Source organism: Amphiura filiformis, chromosome 4 (assembly GCF_039555335.1).
Source record: "Amphiura filiformis chromosome 4, Afil_fr2py, whole genome shotgun sequence".
NCBI classification, from domain to species: domain Eukaryota; kingdom Metazoa; phylum Echinodermata; class Ophiuroidea; order Amphilepidida; family Amphiuridae; genus Amphiura; species Amphiura filiformis.
Window position 1 is genome coordinate 62111877 of NC_092631.1, and position 15223 is coordinate 62127099.

Consider the following 15223-nt stretch of genomic DNA (forward strand, 5'->3'; position numbering starts at 1 on the left):
TGATCGAATGAGCGTATGTACGCCTATATATTCTCAAGCGAATCTGAATCTGCTTCTGATTCTTCTTGCCTTTTCACGGCTAAGGCGCTCTTTTTACCGTGTTCTTTGAAAGTACTGTTTTGCGTTGGTTCTTCTTCTTTCGTCTGTCCTATAACGTGCCATCAAGGACCATTGGGTGGGGGCACAGATGTCACATGACCTATTCGGGGTCAAAGGTCATCCAATGGTCATTATGGCGAATGTGGTTTTCACAAAAAATGCTTCTTCTTCCACAAATTACGATAGTAAAACAAGATGGGAGGAGGTGCAAGTAAAACATATCACTTGTTGCACCCTTCTCTTGTGTAAAGATGTCAACCCGTACCCATACCCATGACCTGGAACTCGTACCTGTACCCGTACCCATGGGCTGAGACCCGTCCCGTACCCGTACATATGGCGGGTCCCAATGCTACAAGTCTGCTTAATAATATCTCATAATATCATATGAACGTTTAAATAAACACTACGTTTGATTGTGCCTCTAAGTGTATGTTATACATGATCATGCGTTGAAGTGCTTCATGGACTTATCATCAGTGTACTAATAACCATCAGACCAATTAATAGGCCTTTATAGAATATGCCAGCCCACTGCGTCTATGGAAACAGAGGCCCGAAGGTTCAATACCATTAATTGTCTATTATATAATTTTCAATAGCAAAATGGCTAATTTCGGGAGGAACTTGCTCATATTCAGAACTCTAATAGTTAAAACACCAACAACAATGATCAATAAAAACAAACCAGATGATTTAGATGCCAAATGATTTTCGGTGTTTATATAGCCTTTTCCCAGATCTCGGAGGGTTCAAAGCGCTGTAATTACGCTGCCATGGAAATTCATCATAATCAGATCGCATCAACTAGGCTGGTTGCAGCTGAACCTGGCGCAAACCTATCCGGACTTGGATTGAAACATCCACCAATCTATGAATTCTGTGATTGCTATTTGTTGAATCCTCAAGTGTTCCCTTGAACCGTAAGCACCTTAAAATGCCAGTCCATCATCGAAGCTGAAAGTTACAATTGGGTAGGGTGCATGTTTACTAAAACCAATAAGAGGAATATTGTTAATGTTTCAACATAAATGACAGAAAATGTACCATTTTGAACCATTAAAAAGTCAAAATGTACTTTTTTTGCTATACAGGGTGTTCCAGAAAAAAAATTTAGCTATAGGTATCAGAACTCAAAAATTAAAAAAAAAAAAAAAAAAAAAAATATTTGGCATATTTTATTCTGCATCATATATGTTTTAACATAAAATTAAAATTTTACTTTAATCGGTTGAGTGATTGCGACGAAATGAGCGATTACGTAACGTATGCTTCATTTCACTTCATTCCAAGTTTGAAAGAAAGGTTAATCAACACAATACACACTAGTGGTTGAAGCCGATTGGCTTTATATTTTGTTTGGTGAAATCCTTTTCGTTCATCTTAAACAATCTGTCTCTTGCAAAACAATTAATCAGGTTTTGTTCAAATGTTAAATAATGCACGATGTTAAATATTAAATAATGATGATGAATAGAGTGTTATTTATCTTATGTCGTTCAAGTCAACACATGACATAAGGACTAGGATTTTCAATATAAGATTAATCTTAATTGTTTAATGACAAATAGTAGACTGTATAAGAAGAACCTTGTGGACATCACTTTAATCATGTTTTTCTTGGGTGTTTGAACATATTGCATAAAGAATTAAAGCTGTTAATGTTATACGAGTTCAAAAATCTAAGTTTCTTTTCATTCCACCAACGTGTATCAATGTGAAGGCAAGTATAAAGTTATACAATAGATAAGAGGACTAAATTTATTGAGATACACAAACTTTAGGAAGGGGTGAGCGAGTATGAAAAGCGCCCGTTGATTAAACTTGGAATGAATTGCATTGATGTGTGAATATTATGTGTTCACTCATTTCCTCGCAACCAATCAACCGAATAAAATAAAAATTTGCATATTATGATGCACAATAAAGTGTGCTATACGCTACAGATTAATTTCTGTGATTCCGATGCTTAATTCTCGACCTAATTCACCCGGTAATGCTACTCAAACAAAAAGTTCCTCGTCATATTTTCATACATCGCCCATGCCTTTAAAAGGTATAATCCTAAGTGTATCATTTTGAGAAAAATTCAAGAATAAGTTACAAAAGAATACTCGAGTTTCGCCGATTTTGGGGTTTTGTGCTGAAACCTAGGATAGCTCGCCGATGCCTGGTAATGTTCCAAATGCAGAACGATAGAATAGATTTAGTCTAAAAGAGAGCATCATGTCGTGCAATATTGAATAACGACTAAACTTCTTATCAGACGCATTAGAAACACTTAGAGTTCTTTAGACATCTTTACACAAGAGAATTTGCGAAGGGGTGCAACAAGTAATATGTTTTACTTGCACCTTCCCATATTCTTTTGTTGTCGTACATGTTTTAATGTCGTTGTTGATGCCATTTACCTAAATTCAAAGTTTGTTTAAGTGTTGTGCATCCTTAATCATTGCATTCCTATGGCATGTTTGTTTATGTGATGAGCGCCCTTGAAGTATAAGCTAAACATAGCCTGCAGCCCATCAATCACATGTAATTTGGTGCCGAATTTGGCACTGGGGGCTGCCATCTTGACCATTGCAAGTGTTTGAGTGCTGGGACCATTGGTCCTAAACTAGTTTTTACCATAGAATATTCATAATTATATTGTGTGTCTGATGTAACCAGCTAAGAAGAAATCAAGAGCAGATAATAAAGCTTCTTAAGATACTAATCGTATCCTTTGTCATCTGATGCATCAAAATTTCAAGTTGTTTATTCATGCGTTGAAAGCAGTAAGGACGGTAACTACATTCCCGGTTCCGGCATAATCAGCTCAAGGGAGTGATCCAAGTTTGCTCCTACATTTGTAAAAACTAGTTTGTTGGTATTAAGAGTTGCCAAATAAAGGTTCAGTTGAGCGTCTGTTTTGTAAGCTTACCTAAAAATAGCTAAAAGCTTAAGGTCGTGTCAGCAGTGTAAACATAAACATTGCTTTGGCACAAACAGAATACGGCAGCTCCAGTCATGTCAGACGTCACTGAATATATAGCAAATATTAATGAGTGTGCATGTAGATAAATGCACATTTGGTAGAAGCTTACAGATTAGAACTTCAAAGAAGTTATTGAGACCTATGAATCAGAATCGTAAAATCAAATAAAGATATCAGTAGTAGCTGCCTGTATGTACATTTCAAACACTGACATTAGATCTCTTGCACCGTTGAGCAGGAATGACTTGTAGAATCAAAAGCACAAACTGACACGGGACTACTACTGAAAAATAGCTTTGTGGTATTTTAATAAATATCTAATAAAGGGGTAACAAGTTTACTCCCACCAGTCGCGAGTCGCTTACGACAATTCGCGAGTCGCTTACGACAATTCGCGAGTCGCTTTCGACAATTCGCAAGTCGCTTACGACAATTCAAATACATGAATAAAGTTGGTAGCAAGTGCCTGGATGTACAACTCTAATACTGACATTAGTAATCTTGCAGTTGCACAGCTAGTGCATGCAGGAATAACTCATAGAATCATACAACACTGACTCAGGACTTCTACCTAAAAAAGAGTTTTGTGATATTTTATTATCAAAAACGGGCGCAAAGAGCTTACTCCCGCCCGTCGGCACACGATAAACGGGTGCATCGAGCTTTCTCCCACCCGTCAGTAAGCAACGTAGGGCCTGCATTCAAGCAAAGTTTCGTGTACTGACATTCGTATTTATTTCAGGTTTTGACACATCTAGCCTCACAAACCACACTTCACACAGGTCCTACGTATAGTTTCTCACATAAATTTGTGAACCGTTGTTCACTTTAGAAAAGTATTGCGCTTCGTTGCTTGCATCGGCGTCGTTTCGTTAATTCGTTCGTTTCAGTACTATCTAAGACATCATGTCGATTCATAAAAGCGGTTCCGAATTAAGAAGCAGAAGATCTTATAAAAGTGATGCACTATCTAAAAGTACAGAATATGCTTTATTACAAGCAGCAACGAGAAAGGTAGAGCTAGAATGTCGAGCCAAAGCATTGAAGGAAAAACAAGCTTTAGAAAGTGAGGAATTTAATATGCAAGCAAGGGCAAGAGACTTGGAACAAGAAATGCAAGCAAAGGCGCGAGACTTGCAACACAGTATCCAAGCTAGGGAAAGGGACTTACAACAACAAAAGGAGTGGTTGGAAATGAAGACTGAATTAAACATACAGTAAGCCAAAATAGATGTATTGGAGGATTATGAACATAAATCCCAGAGCTTAAGAAGTAGACCAAAATCGGTGCTTGATGACCTCACAGAAGCTCAACCAGATACAAACACATCAGTGAGGCAGTGGTTGAACCACAACACCAGAGAAAGTCAAGAAATTGATGGCAAGTTCCTAGCTAGACATGATACAATTGGTGCTGTAGGTCTAAATCCAGGGGCAAGACCAAAATACACACATGTGGAGTTGGGACTTGCAAAAGAGCAACCAGCAGTGGGCATGACTACTGATGGTAAAGTACATACTGATTTAGGTCAACAAGTTCAACCAAGAAGCAGGTTAACAACCAGTCAAGTTATGCAAGTCAACTTTCCACCACAAAGTGAAGTCTTGTTTCCTGCAGCACCACCTGAGGAATCAGAGAGTACAGGGGACAGAATACCCCCACATTATTTGTCTGCCACTAAATATGAAAATATTGATGAACAGTATGGTCAAGAACAGTACAGTATGAACATGAAGGGCCTTCATCAGTAAAGTACGGTCATAGAGTAACTTCGTCACCAGAGCCTGATGTGAAGAAAAAACAAGTCATGTTGCCACGGCAAAATTTGGCACGCAACCAAGACAACTTGACAAGGCTGCTGGTCGAACAACATAAACAAGCGAGTTTACCAAAGCGGACATTACAGACATTTACTGGAGACCCGCTTCTGTATATTACGTTTATAAGAGCCTTCGAATTCATAATCGAAAATAAGAGCAAAAGCAATAGAGACCGCCTGTACTATCTTGAACAGTACACAAGAGGTGAAGCCAACAGTTTGGTGAAAGGTTGTATTCACATGGATGATGAGGTTGGTTACCTGGAAGCAAAAAGGTTGCTGGAAAGGAAATATGGTAATAAGCACAAGATTGCAGAGGCTTACTTAGCAAAGATGAGGCAGTGGCCGAATGTGAAAGGTGATAGTTCAGGGCTACAAGATTTGTCATTATTTTTGTCCATGACCAGCCTGGGCTATACTAATGAGTTGCAAAGTACAGCAAACATTAGAATGTTGATGATGAAGTTACCATATAGTATGAGAGACAGATGGAGGAGACAAGTAGATTATGTAGAAGAAGAAAGAAACAAAGTGGTAACATTTGAAGACTTCACCTCCTTTCTAGAAAAACAGGCTAGAATCGCAAGTAATGCTGCCTACGGTAGAAGTGTGACGGAGAAGGAAGATAGTACTAAGAAGGAAGAAAGGGTAAAAAACCCAAACTATCAGACTTATAAAGCTAGAAGAAATCTAGCAACAAACACAGAAGCTGTGTCGGCAAGTGTGACATCAAATAGTCCAGGAGCCAGACCAAATGTAATGTCATATAGTCCAGGAGCCAGGCCAAATGTGTCGTCAAGTAGCCCAGGAGCCGACAAGCCGTGTACATATTGCAAGGGTAAAGATCACACTTTGGAAATGTGTAACAAATTAAAGGAAAAGCCTATAAGTGACCGGTTGCAGTATCTGAGAGAGTTGGGAGTTTGTTTTGGCTGCCTAAAGAAAGCAACACATTACAGTAAAATCTGCAAATACAAGCTTACCTGCAAGACATGTAAAAAGCGCCATCCAACAGTGCTACATGTGAAACAGGAAGAGACACAGAAGTCTGGTGAAGTTGCTAATCAGACATGTGGGCTTACAGGCGCCGGAGTTAAATCAAGTGAATCATATCCCACAATTATACCAGTCATAGTCTACTCAAGAGTTTCCAGAATGTCTGTAGAAACTTACGCCTACCTCGACAACGGCAGTGATGCTGTATTCTGTTCTGAAAGGTTGCAAAAGGAACTGCATGTTAAGGTTGGTCTGAACCCTGGAATTATGGAAACTTTCGGGCCTCATAACTTCTAAATTGTTGGTCTAAAGTATATAAAAGTATACATATTTAGAATGGCAAAGACTAGATAAGTTCATCTGTGAGGTCAAATTTGGGCCAAAATGGCACTTTTGGCCCAAAATCCAAAAATAATGGTTTTGGCCCACTTCTTTTTGTGCATCGTAACAAAAAAGTTCTTGGGCCAATTTTTTTCTTCTTAATTTTAAAAACTAGATCAAAATATCTAGGACCCGTTTTTTCATTTTTTTGAATTTTGACCAATTTCACCAAAAATATTTGAAATTTGGGCCAAAATCGGGTTTTTTATGATTTTTTGAAAAATCAGCATTTTTTGACCATTTTTGGCGCAAATTTCTCAAAGTTGGTCGAAATTCAAAAAAATGAAAAAACGGGTCCTAGATATTTTGATCTAGTTTTTAAAAATAAATTTAAAAAACATTTTGGCCCAAGAATTTTTTTGTTACGATGCACGAAAAGAAGTGGGCCAAAACTCGTTATTTTTAGGATTTGAGCAAAAGTGCCATTTTGGCCCAAATTTGACCTCACAGATGAACTTATCAAGTCTTTGCCATTCTAAATATGTATATTTTTATATACTTCGGACCAACAATTTAGAAGTTATGAGGCCCGAAAGTTTCCATATTTCCAGGGTTCAGACCAACCTTAAAGGCAAGAAAACCAAGCTGGAAATTGAAACCATAACAGATGATATCATAGTAGACAGTGAAATCATCCAAGATTTAGAAGTTTCTGACATGAACAGAAATAATATCATCTCTCTTCCAAAGGCATACACACAAGATAAGATCCCTGGTGACTTGGCTGACATTATCAACCAGGATGATATTGATGCAATTCCATATATGGAAGGAGTTAAGCTAGGAAGATTAAGTGATGAATCTCAATGCCATATTGGTCTCCTCATAGGAAATAATGTGCCTAAAGCATTTGAGCCAATACATGTAGTAAATAGCCAAGGTGACGGACCTTTCGCCTGCCAAATTAGACTCGGATGGACAGTGTATGGTGTCAAAAATAAAGAACACAAAAGGACATCAGTCATCCACAGAATTAAGGCACATGACACTATTGACCAGCAATTAGAGAAACTCTACAATGCTGAGTTCAATGAGCGAATCATTGACGATAAACCAGAGAGAAGCGTGAGTGAAGGACAATTCCTAAACAAAGTAGAAGCATCAATCAAGTATGTAGATGGGCACTACCAAGTAGGTTTCCCGCTCAAAGATGATGACATGAAATTGCCGAACAATATACATCAAGCCGAATTGCGGGCATGCCATCTGAAGAGGAAGTTAGAAAGGGACTCGGTTTTCAACGACCAATACACTGCATTCATGAATGATATGTTCAAAAATGATTATGCAGAAGAAGTGCCCAAAGATGCATGCAATAGAAAGGATGGCAAGGTGTGGTATGTCCCCCACCATGGGGTGTTTCACCCCACCAAGGGCAAGCTGCGAGTTGTATTTGATTGTGCGGCGAAGTACATGGGCCAGTCTTTAAACTCACAATTACTAAAAGGACCCGACTTGACAAGCAACTTGGTAGGTGTGTTGAGAAGGTTTAGAGAGCACCCTGTTGGAGTTGTAGCAGATATAAAAGCAATGTACCATCAAGTGCGTGTACCAGAACCAGACAGAGACTTAGTAAGATTTCTATGGTGGCCCTACGGTGACCTGAGTCTGCCTCTGAAGGAATATAGGATGAATGTGCACTTGTTCGGCGCAACTTCGTCACCTTCATGTGCCAATTTTGCACTGAGAAAGACCGCTGATGATGGTAAGGAGAAATACAGCGAAGAAGTATGCAACACAGTGCTGTCCAACTTCTATGTCGATGACTACCTCAAATCTATCGAAAGTGAAAGCAAAGCTATTCAACTCGTCAGTGATCTCACCAGCTTGTGTAAGGATGGTGGCTTCAAGTTGACAAAGTGGTTGAGTAACTCAAAAGAAGTGTTGCAGTCAGTCCCTGAAGACGATAGAGCTGAGACTACAAAGACACTAGATTTGAAGAATGAAGAATTACCATCAGAAAAGGTGCTAGGGTTGCTATGGTCACCACAAACCGACAGGTTCGGCTTCCATATTAAAGTAAAAGAGAGACCTCCTACCAGAAGAGGCATCCTAGCAACTGTAAGCTCCATCTATGACCCGCTAGGATTTGTTGCTCCAGCAATCCTGCCAGCAAAACAAATAATGCAGAACTTAAGCAAGCTGCAGCTTGGTTGGGATGAGTCTATTCCTAGTGAGCTTCTGACCCGTTGGGAAAGATGGCTTGATGAAGTACCGAAATTGTCAGATTTCACCATCGAAAGATGTTTCAAGCCCAAGGACTTTGGAGAAAGTGAAGTCCAGATGCACCACTTCTGTGATGCAAGTCAGAAGGGGTATGGTTCAGTGAGTTACTTACGATTCGTTAATGAGAGTGGTCAAGTGCATCTTACTCTCCTGACAGCCAAGGCAAGAGTTGCTCCTTTGAAGATCATAACTATACCTCGCCTAGAGTTAACTGCAGCTGCAATGGCAGTAAAGGTCAACAACATGTTGCAAAAGGAACTACAGTTGAAGGTCGAAAGCACATACTTCTGGACTGATAGTCAGACCGTGATCAAGTATATTAACAATGACACCGCCAGATTCCACACCTTTGTGGCTAATCGAGTCGCACTGATTAGAGATGGCTCCCAGCCACACCAATGGAAGTATGTAGGAACCAGCTCAAACCCTGCAGACGACTGCTCAAGGGGCTTAGCCGTTGATTGCTTCCTCAAGAATAGAAGGTGGACTGATGGTCCAGACTTCTTACACAAAGCAGAAAACCAGTGGCCAAAGACTACCATTGGAAACAACGCTGAAGAGCTAGCTGATGATCCACAAGTTAAAAAGAAATTAGTAGTCAGCACAGCGTTGACAGAAGAAGCAACAGATACAATGGAGAAACTACTTACACGATTCTCCTCATGGTATCAACTTTGTCGTTGTGTTGCATGGATCCTCAGAGTCAAGAAATACCTCTGTAAGATCTGTCATGATAGAGATGATGATAGAGTTAATGATAGAGTTGATAATGGAGATGATGATGGTAGAAAGAATGATGAGAATGAAGAGCATGGCAACATTACAGATTCGCTTAATGTTGCTGACATGCAAGAAGCAGAAAGAGCTGTAATAGTATATGTCCAAACCAAGGCATATCCAGAAGAAATTAAGACACTAAAAGAGCTGCAATTGAGAAATAATGACAGTCAGCCAGAAGACGACTTACGACAAGTTAACAAGATTAAGAAAGCAAGTCCTCTCTACAGACTTAATCCATTTATAGAAGATGGAGTAATCAGAGTTGGTGGTCGACTGGCTAAGTCAGCTCTACCTGAAAAGACAAAATTTCCATCAATCATACCAAAGAAGTCCCACATTGCAAAGTTGATTTTACATGACATGCATGAAGCAACTGGACATGGGGGCAGAAACCACGTGTTGGCTCACCTGCATAAGAAGTACATGATAACAAATGCTAATGCAGCAGCTAGAAAGGTTATCAACAGTTGCATCACCTGCAGAAAGAGGAATGCAAAGGTACAACAGCAGATGATGAGTGATCTTCCCAAAGACAGAGTCACTCCAGAAGAGCCACCATTTTCAAGAGTTGGAATGGACTATTTTGGTCCACTAGAAGTTAAACAAGGCCGTAGTATAGTCAAGCGATATGGTGTAGTGTTCGTCTGCCTTGCATCCAAAGCCATACACATTGAAATGGCAGCGTCTTTGGATACCGATGCCTGCGTAAATGTCATACGACGATTCGTGTCCAGAAGAGGCCAAGTGAAACAGATCCGCTCTGACAATGGCACCAATTTGATAGGGGCAGAAAGAGAGCTACGCCGAGAAATTGCTGCTTGGAATCAAGACAGAATCCATGACTACCTTCTGCAAAGGGAGATTGAGTGGACCTTTAATCCACCAGCAGGAAGTCACCATGGAGGCATCTGGGAACGTCAAATACGGACAATCAGGAAAGTGATGTGCTCTGTTATAAAGGAACAAATACTAACAGATGACTCTCTTCATACATTACTGTGTGAGATAGAAGCCATAGTTAACAGCCGACCACTCACCAATGTTCCTGGAGAAGTATCTGATTTGGAGCCACTTACACCAAATCACTGTCTTCAACTAAAGAGTGACATGATCTTACCACCAGCCACTGCAGGAAAGCTGAGTCAGTATGCCAAGCGTCGGTGGAGGCAAGTCCAGTATCTGGCAGACCTTTTTTGGCGCAGATGGATCAAAGAATACCTTCCTCAGTTACAGCAAAGACAAAAGTGGATTCACCCACAGCGAAATGCCAAGGTGGGAGATGTCGTCATGGTTGTAAATGAATCTACTCCCAGAAACGTCTGGCCGCTAGGAAGGGTGATTGAAACTCTCCCTGCAAGTGATGGACTGGTTCGACGTGTGCGAGTGAAAACTAGGACAAGCATTCTCACCAGACCCATTGATAAACTGTGTTTGCTGTTGGAATCAGAAGTCCCAAATCAAGACATAGGAGTGAAGAAAGATTCTACTTCAGCTCATCCACCAGTACCAACATGGGGTAACCCAAGTACCAAGCCTAAAACTACGTCCAGTGCTACCAACAATGAAACTGTATCAGTGTCAGGTACTCCAGAAGCAAGACCACGACGATCATTGAAACCAGTGAAACGCCTGGACTTGTAAAGAACTAAAGAACTAATAGTGTTATAACAACAAGTCACTGAAACCGTTATAACCAAAAGGTATCAGCTAAGCTAAATTGCCACTTAGTCTGGAGGCTAAGCTACGGATCAGCTGATATATAAAATAAGACTAAACATCAGTTTACGTTAAATTGCCATGAAAGGCAAGCTGACACCTTGCTTTCACTTTGGAACAACTGATGCAAACTGTCAAATTCATCATGAGATCTACCAGATGTGACGCGACAGATGAAACTACCTGTACTACAGATGTGAAGACTGGTGATTCGTCTCTACAGCGACGTGTCTGCGTTTAGTGTGAAGTTGCCAAGATCAAGAATGAACATGTTTGACACCTAGATCAGCACATCTGTGAATTTGATTTTGTAAAGAAGAATCCTATGCATGCAATTTGTACCGATGGAACCAGTGTGCATCATTAGCAAGTTTGTTTAAAGTTTGGTACACCACATGCCCATGGAGTTTTAATTTGCAAGATTCTACATCGTATTCTACTGCTTAAAATGTGTGCACAATTTGTTGGTTGTGTACAGTATAGCATGTAATCCATATTTGGGATACACATTTGAAAGTAATGTTCTCTGCGTGTATTTTGGAATCTCGATAATGCTCAAATTTGATTTCTCTTGAAATTATTGCTCTGCTATTTATCAAAGGGTATGCATGATCGAGGTCTGAAATAATTTCACTCAAGTTTGTAATTGTGTATTCCTATCTACATGTACTTTGCATGTAAATGCATCCTATCAGCATCTGGTGTTTTGATGACTATAACCTGGATTGACTGAATTTGCAAATTTGGGCCATGGCTGCTATGGTTGTGCACAGGCAGTCATATTATATCAAGTTGTGTTTTTCTCATGGCTGCTATGGTTGTGCACAGGCAGTCATATTCTTTCAAGTTGTATTCTCATTTACAAGGTGTACCAAACAAGATATTCGCATGCAAGGAGTTATGTACTTTCATCTAAAGGACAGCAACAGACTGCATTTCTAGTTTACAAACTAAACATTGTTGTGTTCATTTTGATATGTTGTGATCATGTTGCACTTGAATAGTATCTCCCATGTGTTCAGTTGGCTTTTCCAATCTCACCAAAATTTGCCTGTTGTGTGGGCTTTTGTTTGGTTTTGTTTCAAGTAATTTTGGTTGGCATGGGCAGTTATCTCTTGAGTGCAGCATCATCTATCTTGTAAAATGAAGCTAAATAATTCTTTCATGTGAAGTTAAAATCACTTTTGAAATGTCCAAAACTCAGTTTATTTTTTCTTTTGGATCAAATCATTTGAAATTTTTGAAATGTTTTTTTTGTTTTGAATCATAGCATTGATACAAGTTTTTTATCACACAAGTGAATCACAGATACAGGTTTTTTGATTTCACAAATTTATTCATGTTTCAAAATCAGTCAAGTTTGATGTTTTGAAGTTTAAGGGGTCACAAAGGCACCTCTTGTAAAAGGTTCAGTTTTGTCAGTAAATGGCACACCAAAACTATGTTTTAAGAAGAATTGTTGCTGGTAGCAGACAATTAGGCGCCGGAATGTTGATGCCATTTACCTAAATTCAAAGTTTGTTTAAGTGTTGTGCATCCTTAATCATTGCATTCCTATGGCATGTTTGTTTATGTGATGAGCGCCCTTGAAGTATAAGCTAAACATAGCCTGCAGCCCATCAATCACATGTAATTTGGTGCCGAATTTGGCACTGGAGGCTGCCATCTTGACCATGGCAAGTGTTTGAGTGCTGGGACCGTTGGTCCTAAACTAGTTTTACCATAGAATATTCATAATTATATTGTGTGTCTGATGTAACCAGCTAAGAAGAAATCAAGAGCAGATAATAAAGCTTCTTAAGATACTAATCGTATCCTTTGTCATCTGATGCATCTAAATTTCAAGTTGTTTATTCATGCGTTGAAAGCAGTGAGGACGGTAACTACATTCCCGGTTCCGGCATAATCAGCTCAAGGGAGTGATCCAAGTTTGCTCCTACAGTCGTGCTTAACTTTTCTTATTTCTCAGAAACTATGGTTGCTACCGAGAGGAAGCGTTCATCCAGATTTCTCTTTGACGTCGTTAGCCCCAATATCTGACACGTTGGGGGCGCTGTTGGGCTATTCTGAGCCATTGACACCAGGCGGTGTCACTTGGCTCAGAAGAGAGTTATACACAGCGAGCAGGTGATGCCTTCCGGCATCCCTGTTGAAGTTGCTATCATTGATTCTTATGTGGCAGCCTACGCGAACTACACGTCCAAACCATGATTCATCCTGGTGTCCATGTTATATTCCGTATCCCTGACATGTGGACCAGATATTGAACTATTGTACACCCCAGCAAACACAAACAAAGTGTTTTTAAGGGGGTACTATACCCCTGTCCAATTTTGTCCCTATTTTTGCATTTTTCTCAAAAATCATAGCGCATTGGTGATAAGTAAGATATGTATATTATAGGGGCAAGGACTACAACTACTGCACTGGACATTTTATTTCAGCACAGACATCAGTTGTGGAGTTACAGTCAAAAATTAGTTAAAACCAGTATTTGATCAATAAATTAATAACTACTTGCCTCGAGTTGCTGAATTTTCAGTGCAGTAGTTGTAGTCCTTGCCCCTATAATATCCATATCTTACTTGTTACCAATGCGCTATAATTTTTGAGAAAAATGCAAAACTAGGCACAAAATTGGCCAGGGGTGTAGTACCCCCTTAAAACGTTTTAAACATGTTATATTTTGGGTTTTGGTTTAGATAAAAACGTTTTGATAACATTAAATGTCGGGTTATATAATGGTCATGGAAACATTTTAAAACGTTTTATATTGTATAAAAACACACTTCAACAATATTTTTAAAATGTTTTCAAATGTTATTGTAAAATATATGTTTTGCTAACTTTTTTTGCCAAATATTTGTCAACACTTAAATAACATTATGTTAGAATTTTTGCTGTAGGTTATCAACAAATGTTTTTGAATGTTATGAAAAAGTTTTATACCCTTTATATGTACTTTATATAACCCGCCATTTAATCGTTTTCTGGCAATCTTTTCGAACCTTTTACGAATGATGTCGAAAACGTTTTGTGTTTGCTGGGATTTTGAAAAAAGTGTTCATCTTTAATCAACCGAAATTTGGATTTCCGCTCTTTTCCGCAACATTTTTTTATCAATTAACAATACCGTTATAATTATAATAGCTATGGATCTCCTCTACCCAGTATCAAAATAAGTACAAACATTCCCCACATAATGTCGATTAACGTCTTAATGTGAGCACCCTCGAAAATTGTGTAAAAAAGGATATAGGCAAAATTGATTTTCAGCCAAAAATTTCACCAGATTTTCACCTCAATATGAACGGAAATGAATATTTCAACCTGACTATCAAGTAAATCGTTGATATCTCGTTAAAAAAATTCTGCAAGCTCGAATTGAAATTCATGGATTTTACCCAGTAACATATGATGGGTCATATGACCGCCACGGTCATTTTTGGAGGCCCTACTCCATTACTTTTGCATTACTAAAATGACCGCAAATGATGGATATATGATTAGCTCAAGTCGTTTGGGCGTAATTACGTCAGATGTTTTATGCCAGAAAACCCTAGGTACAACCCTCACACATTCGTATGGTTAAATATATTATGTGTTTAATGCCTGTATTTCGTTCCTAGGGCTTTTATTGTATTTATTATGTCTTAATAATGTAAATTGAAATGAACTGAAATGGAATTAATTGTTACTTGAGTCTACGCATCATGCAGGATATCGGTCGATCGGTATAATTGAGCAGATCGACATTTTAAATTTATACAGTAAAATATTAACTTGATTTGTTGTAGACATCTCGTTATCTTAACAAGCTCCCTATACCAAAATGTCGACTTATCAAGTTTAGTCATGCAAGGCAATTATTAATTTGATATTAGTCTACTTTTGCGAGTTATATTTTCTTGCTATCTCGACACTTTGCATGATACTGCTTCCATATTATGCGAGCATGTTACTCGGCAAGTTGACATTCTGCTATATAATACCAATTAAAAGGAGGGAAAATATATCAATCGATACAGTTGATAAATTCACTAATGATTAAACTCAAACAAGGTACACGAAACACTTGTGCGTCAAAGTTTTATTAAATATGTGCATTTATCACACCATAATAATGTGACATAAGATAACAGAATGTATACAGAACATTATACAGAAATATGCATGTGCATTTTTAGCGTTATTGAAATAAATGATGGTACCATATCGAGGGCTTACA

At 38.8% G+C, this 15223-nt stretch overlaps 1 protein-coding gene across 1 annotated transcript; it reads left to right on the plus strand.

Annotated features, from left to right (window-relative positions):
* Positions 1 to 4884: 4884 nt before the first annotated feature.
* On the plus strand, positions 4885 to 10920 carry LOC140150309 (uncharacterized). The gene is made up of 3 exons (XM_072172317.1): positions 4885 to 5254; positions 5462 to 6138; positions 6832 to 10920. Exons 1-3 carry the CDS (start codon positions 4885 to 4887, stop codon positions 10918 to 10920), a joined length of 5136 nt encoding a protein of 1711 aa, XP_072028418.1.
* The last annotated feature ends 4303 nt before the right edge of the window (positions 10921 to 15223 follow it).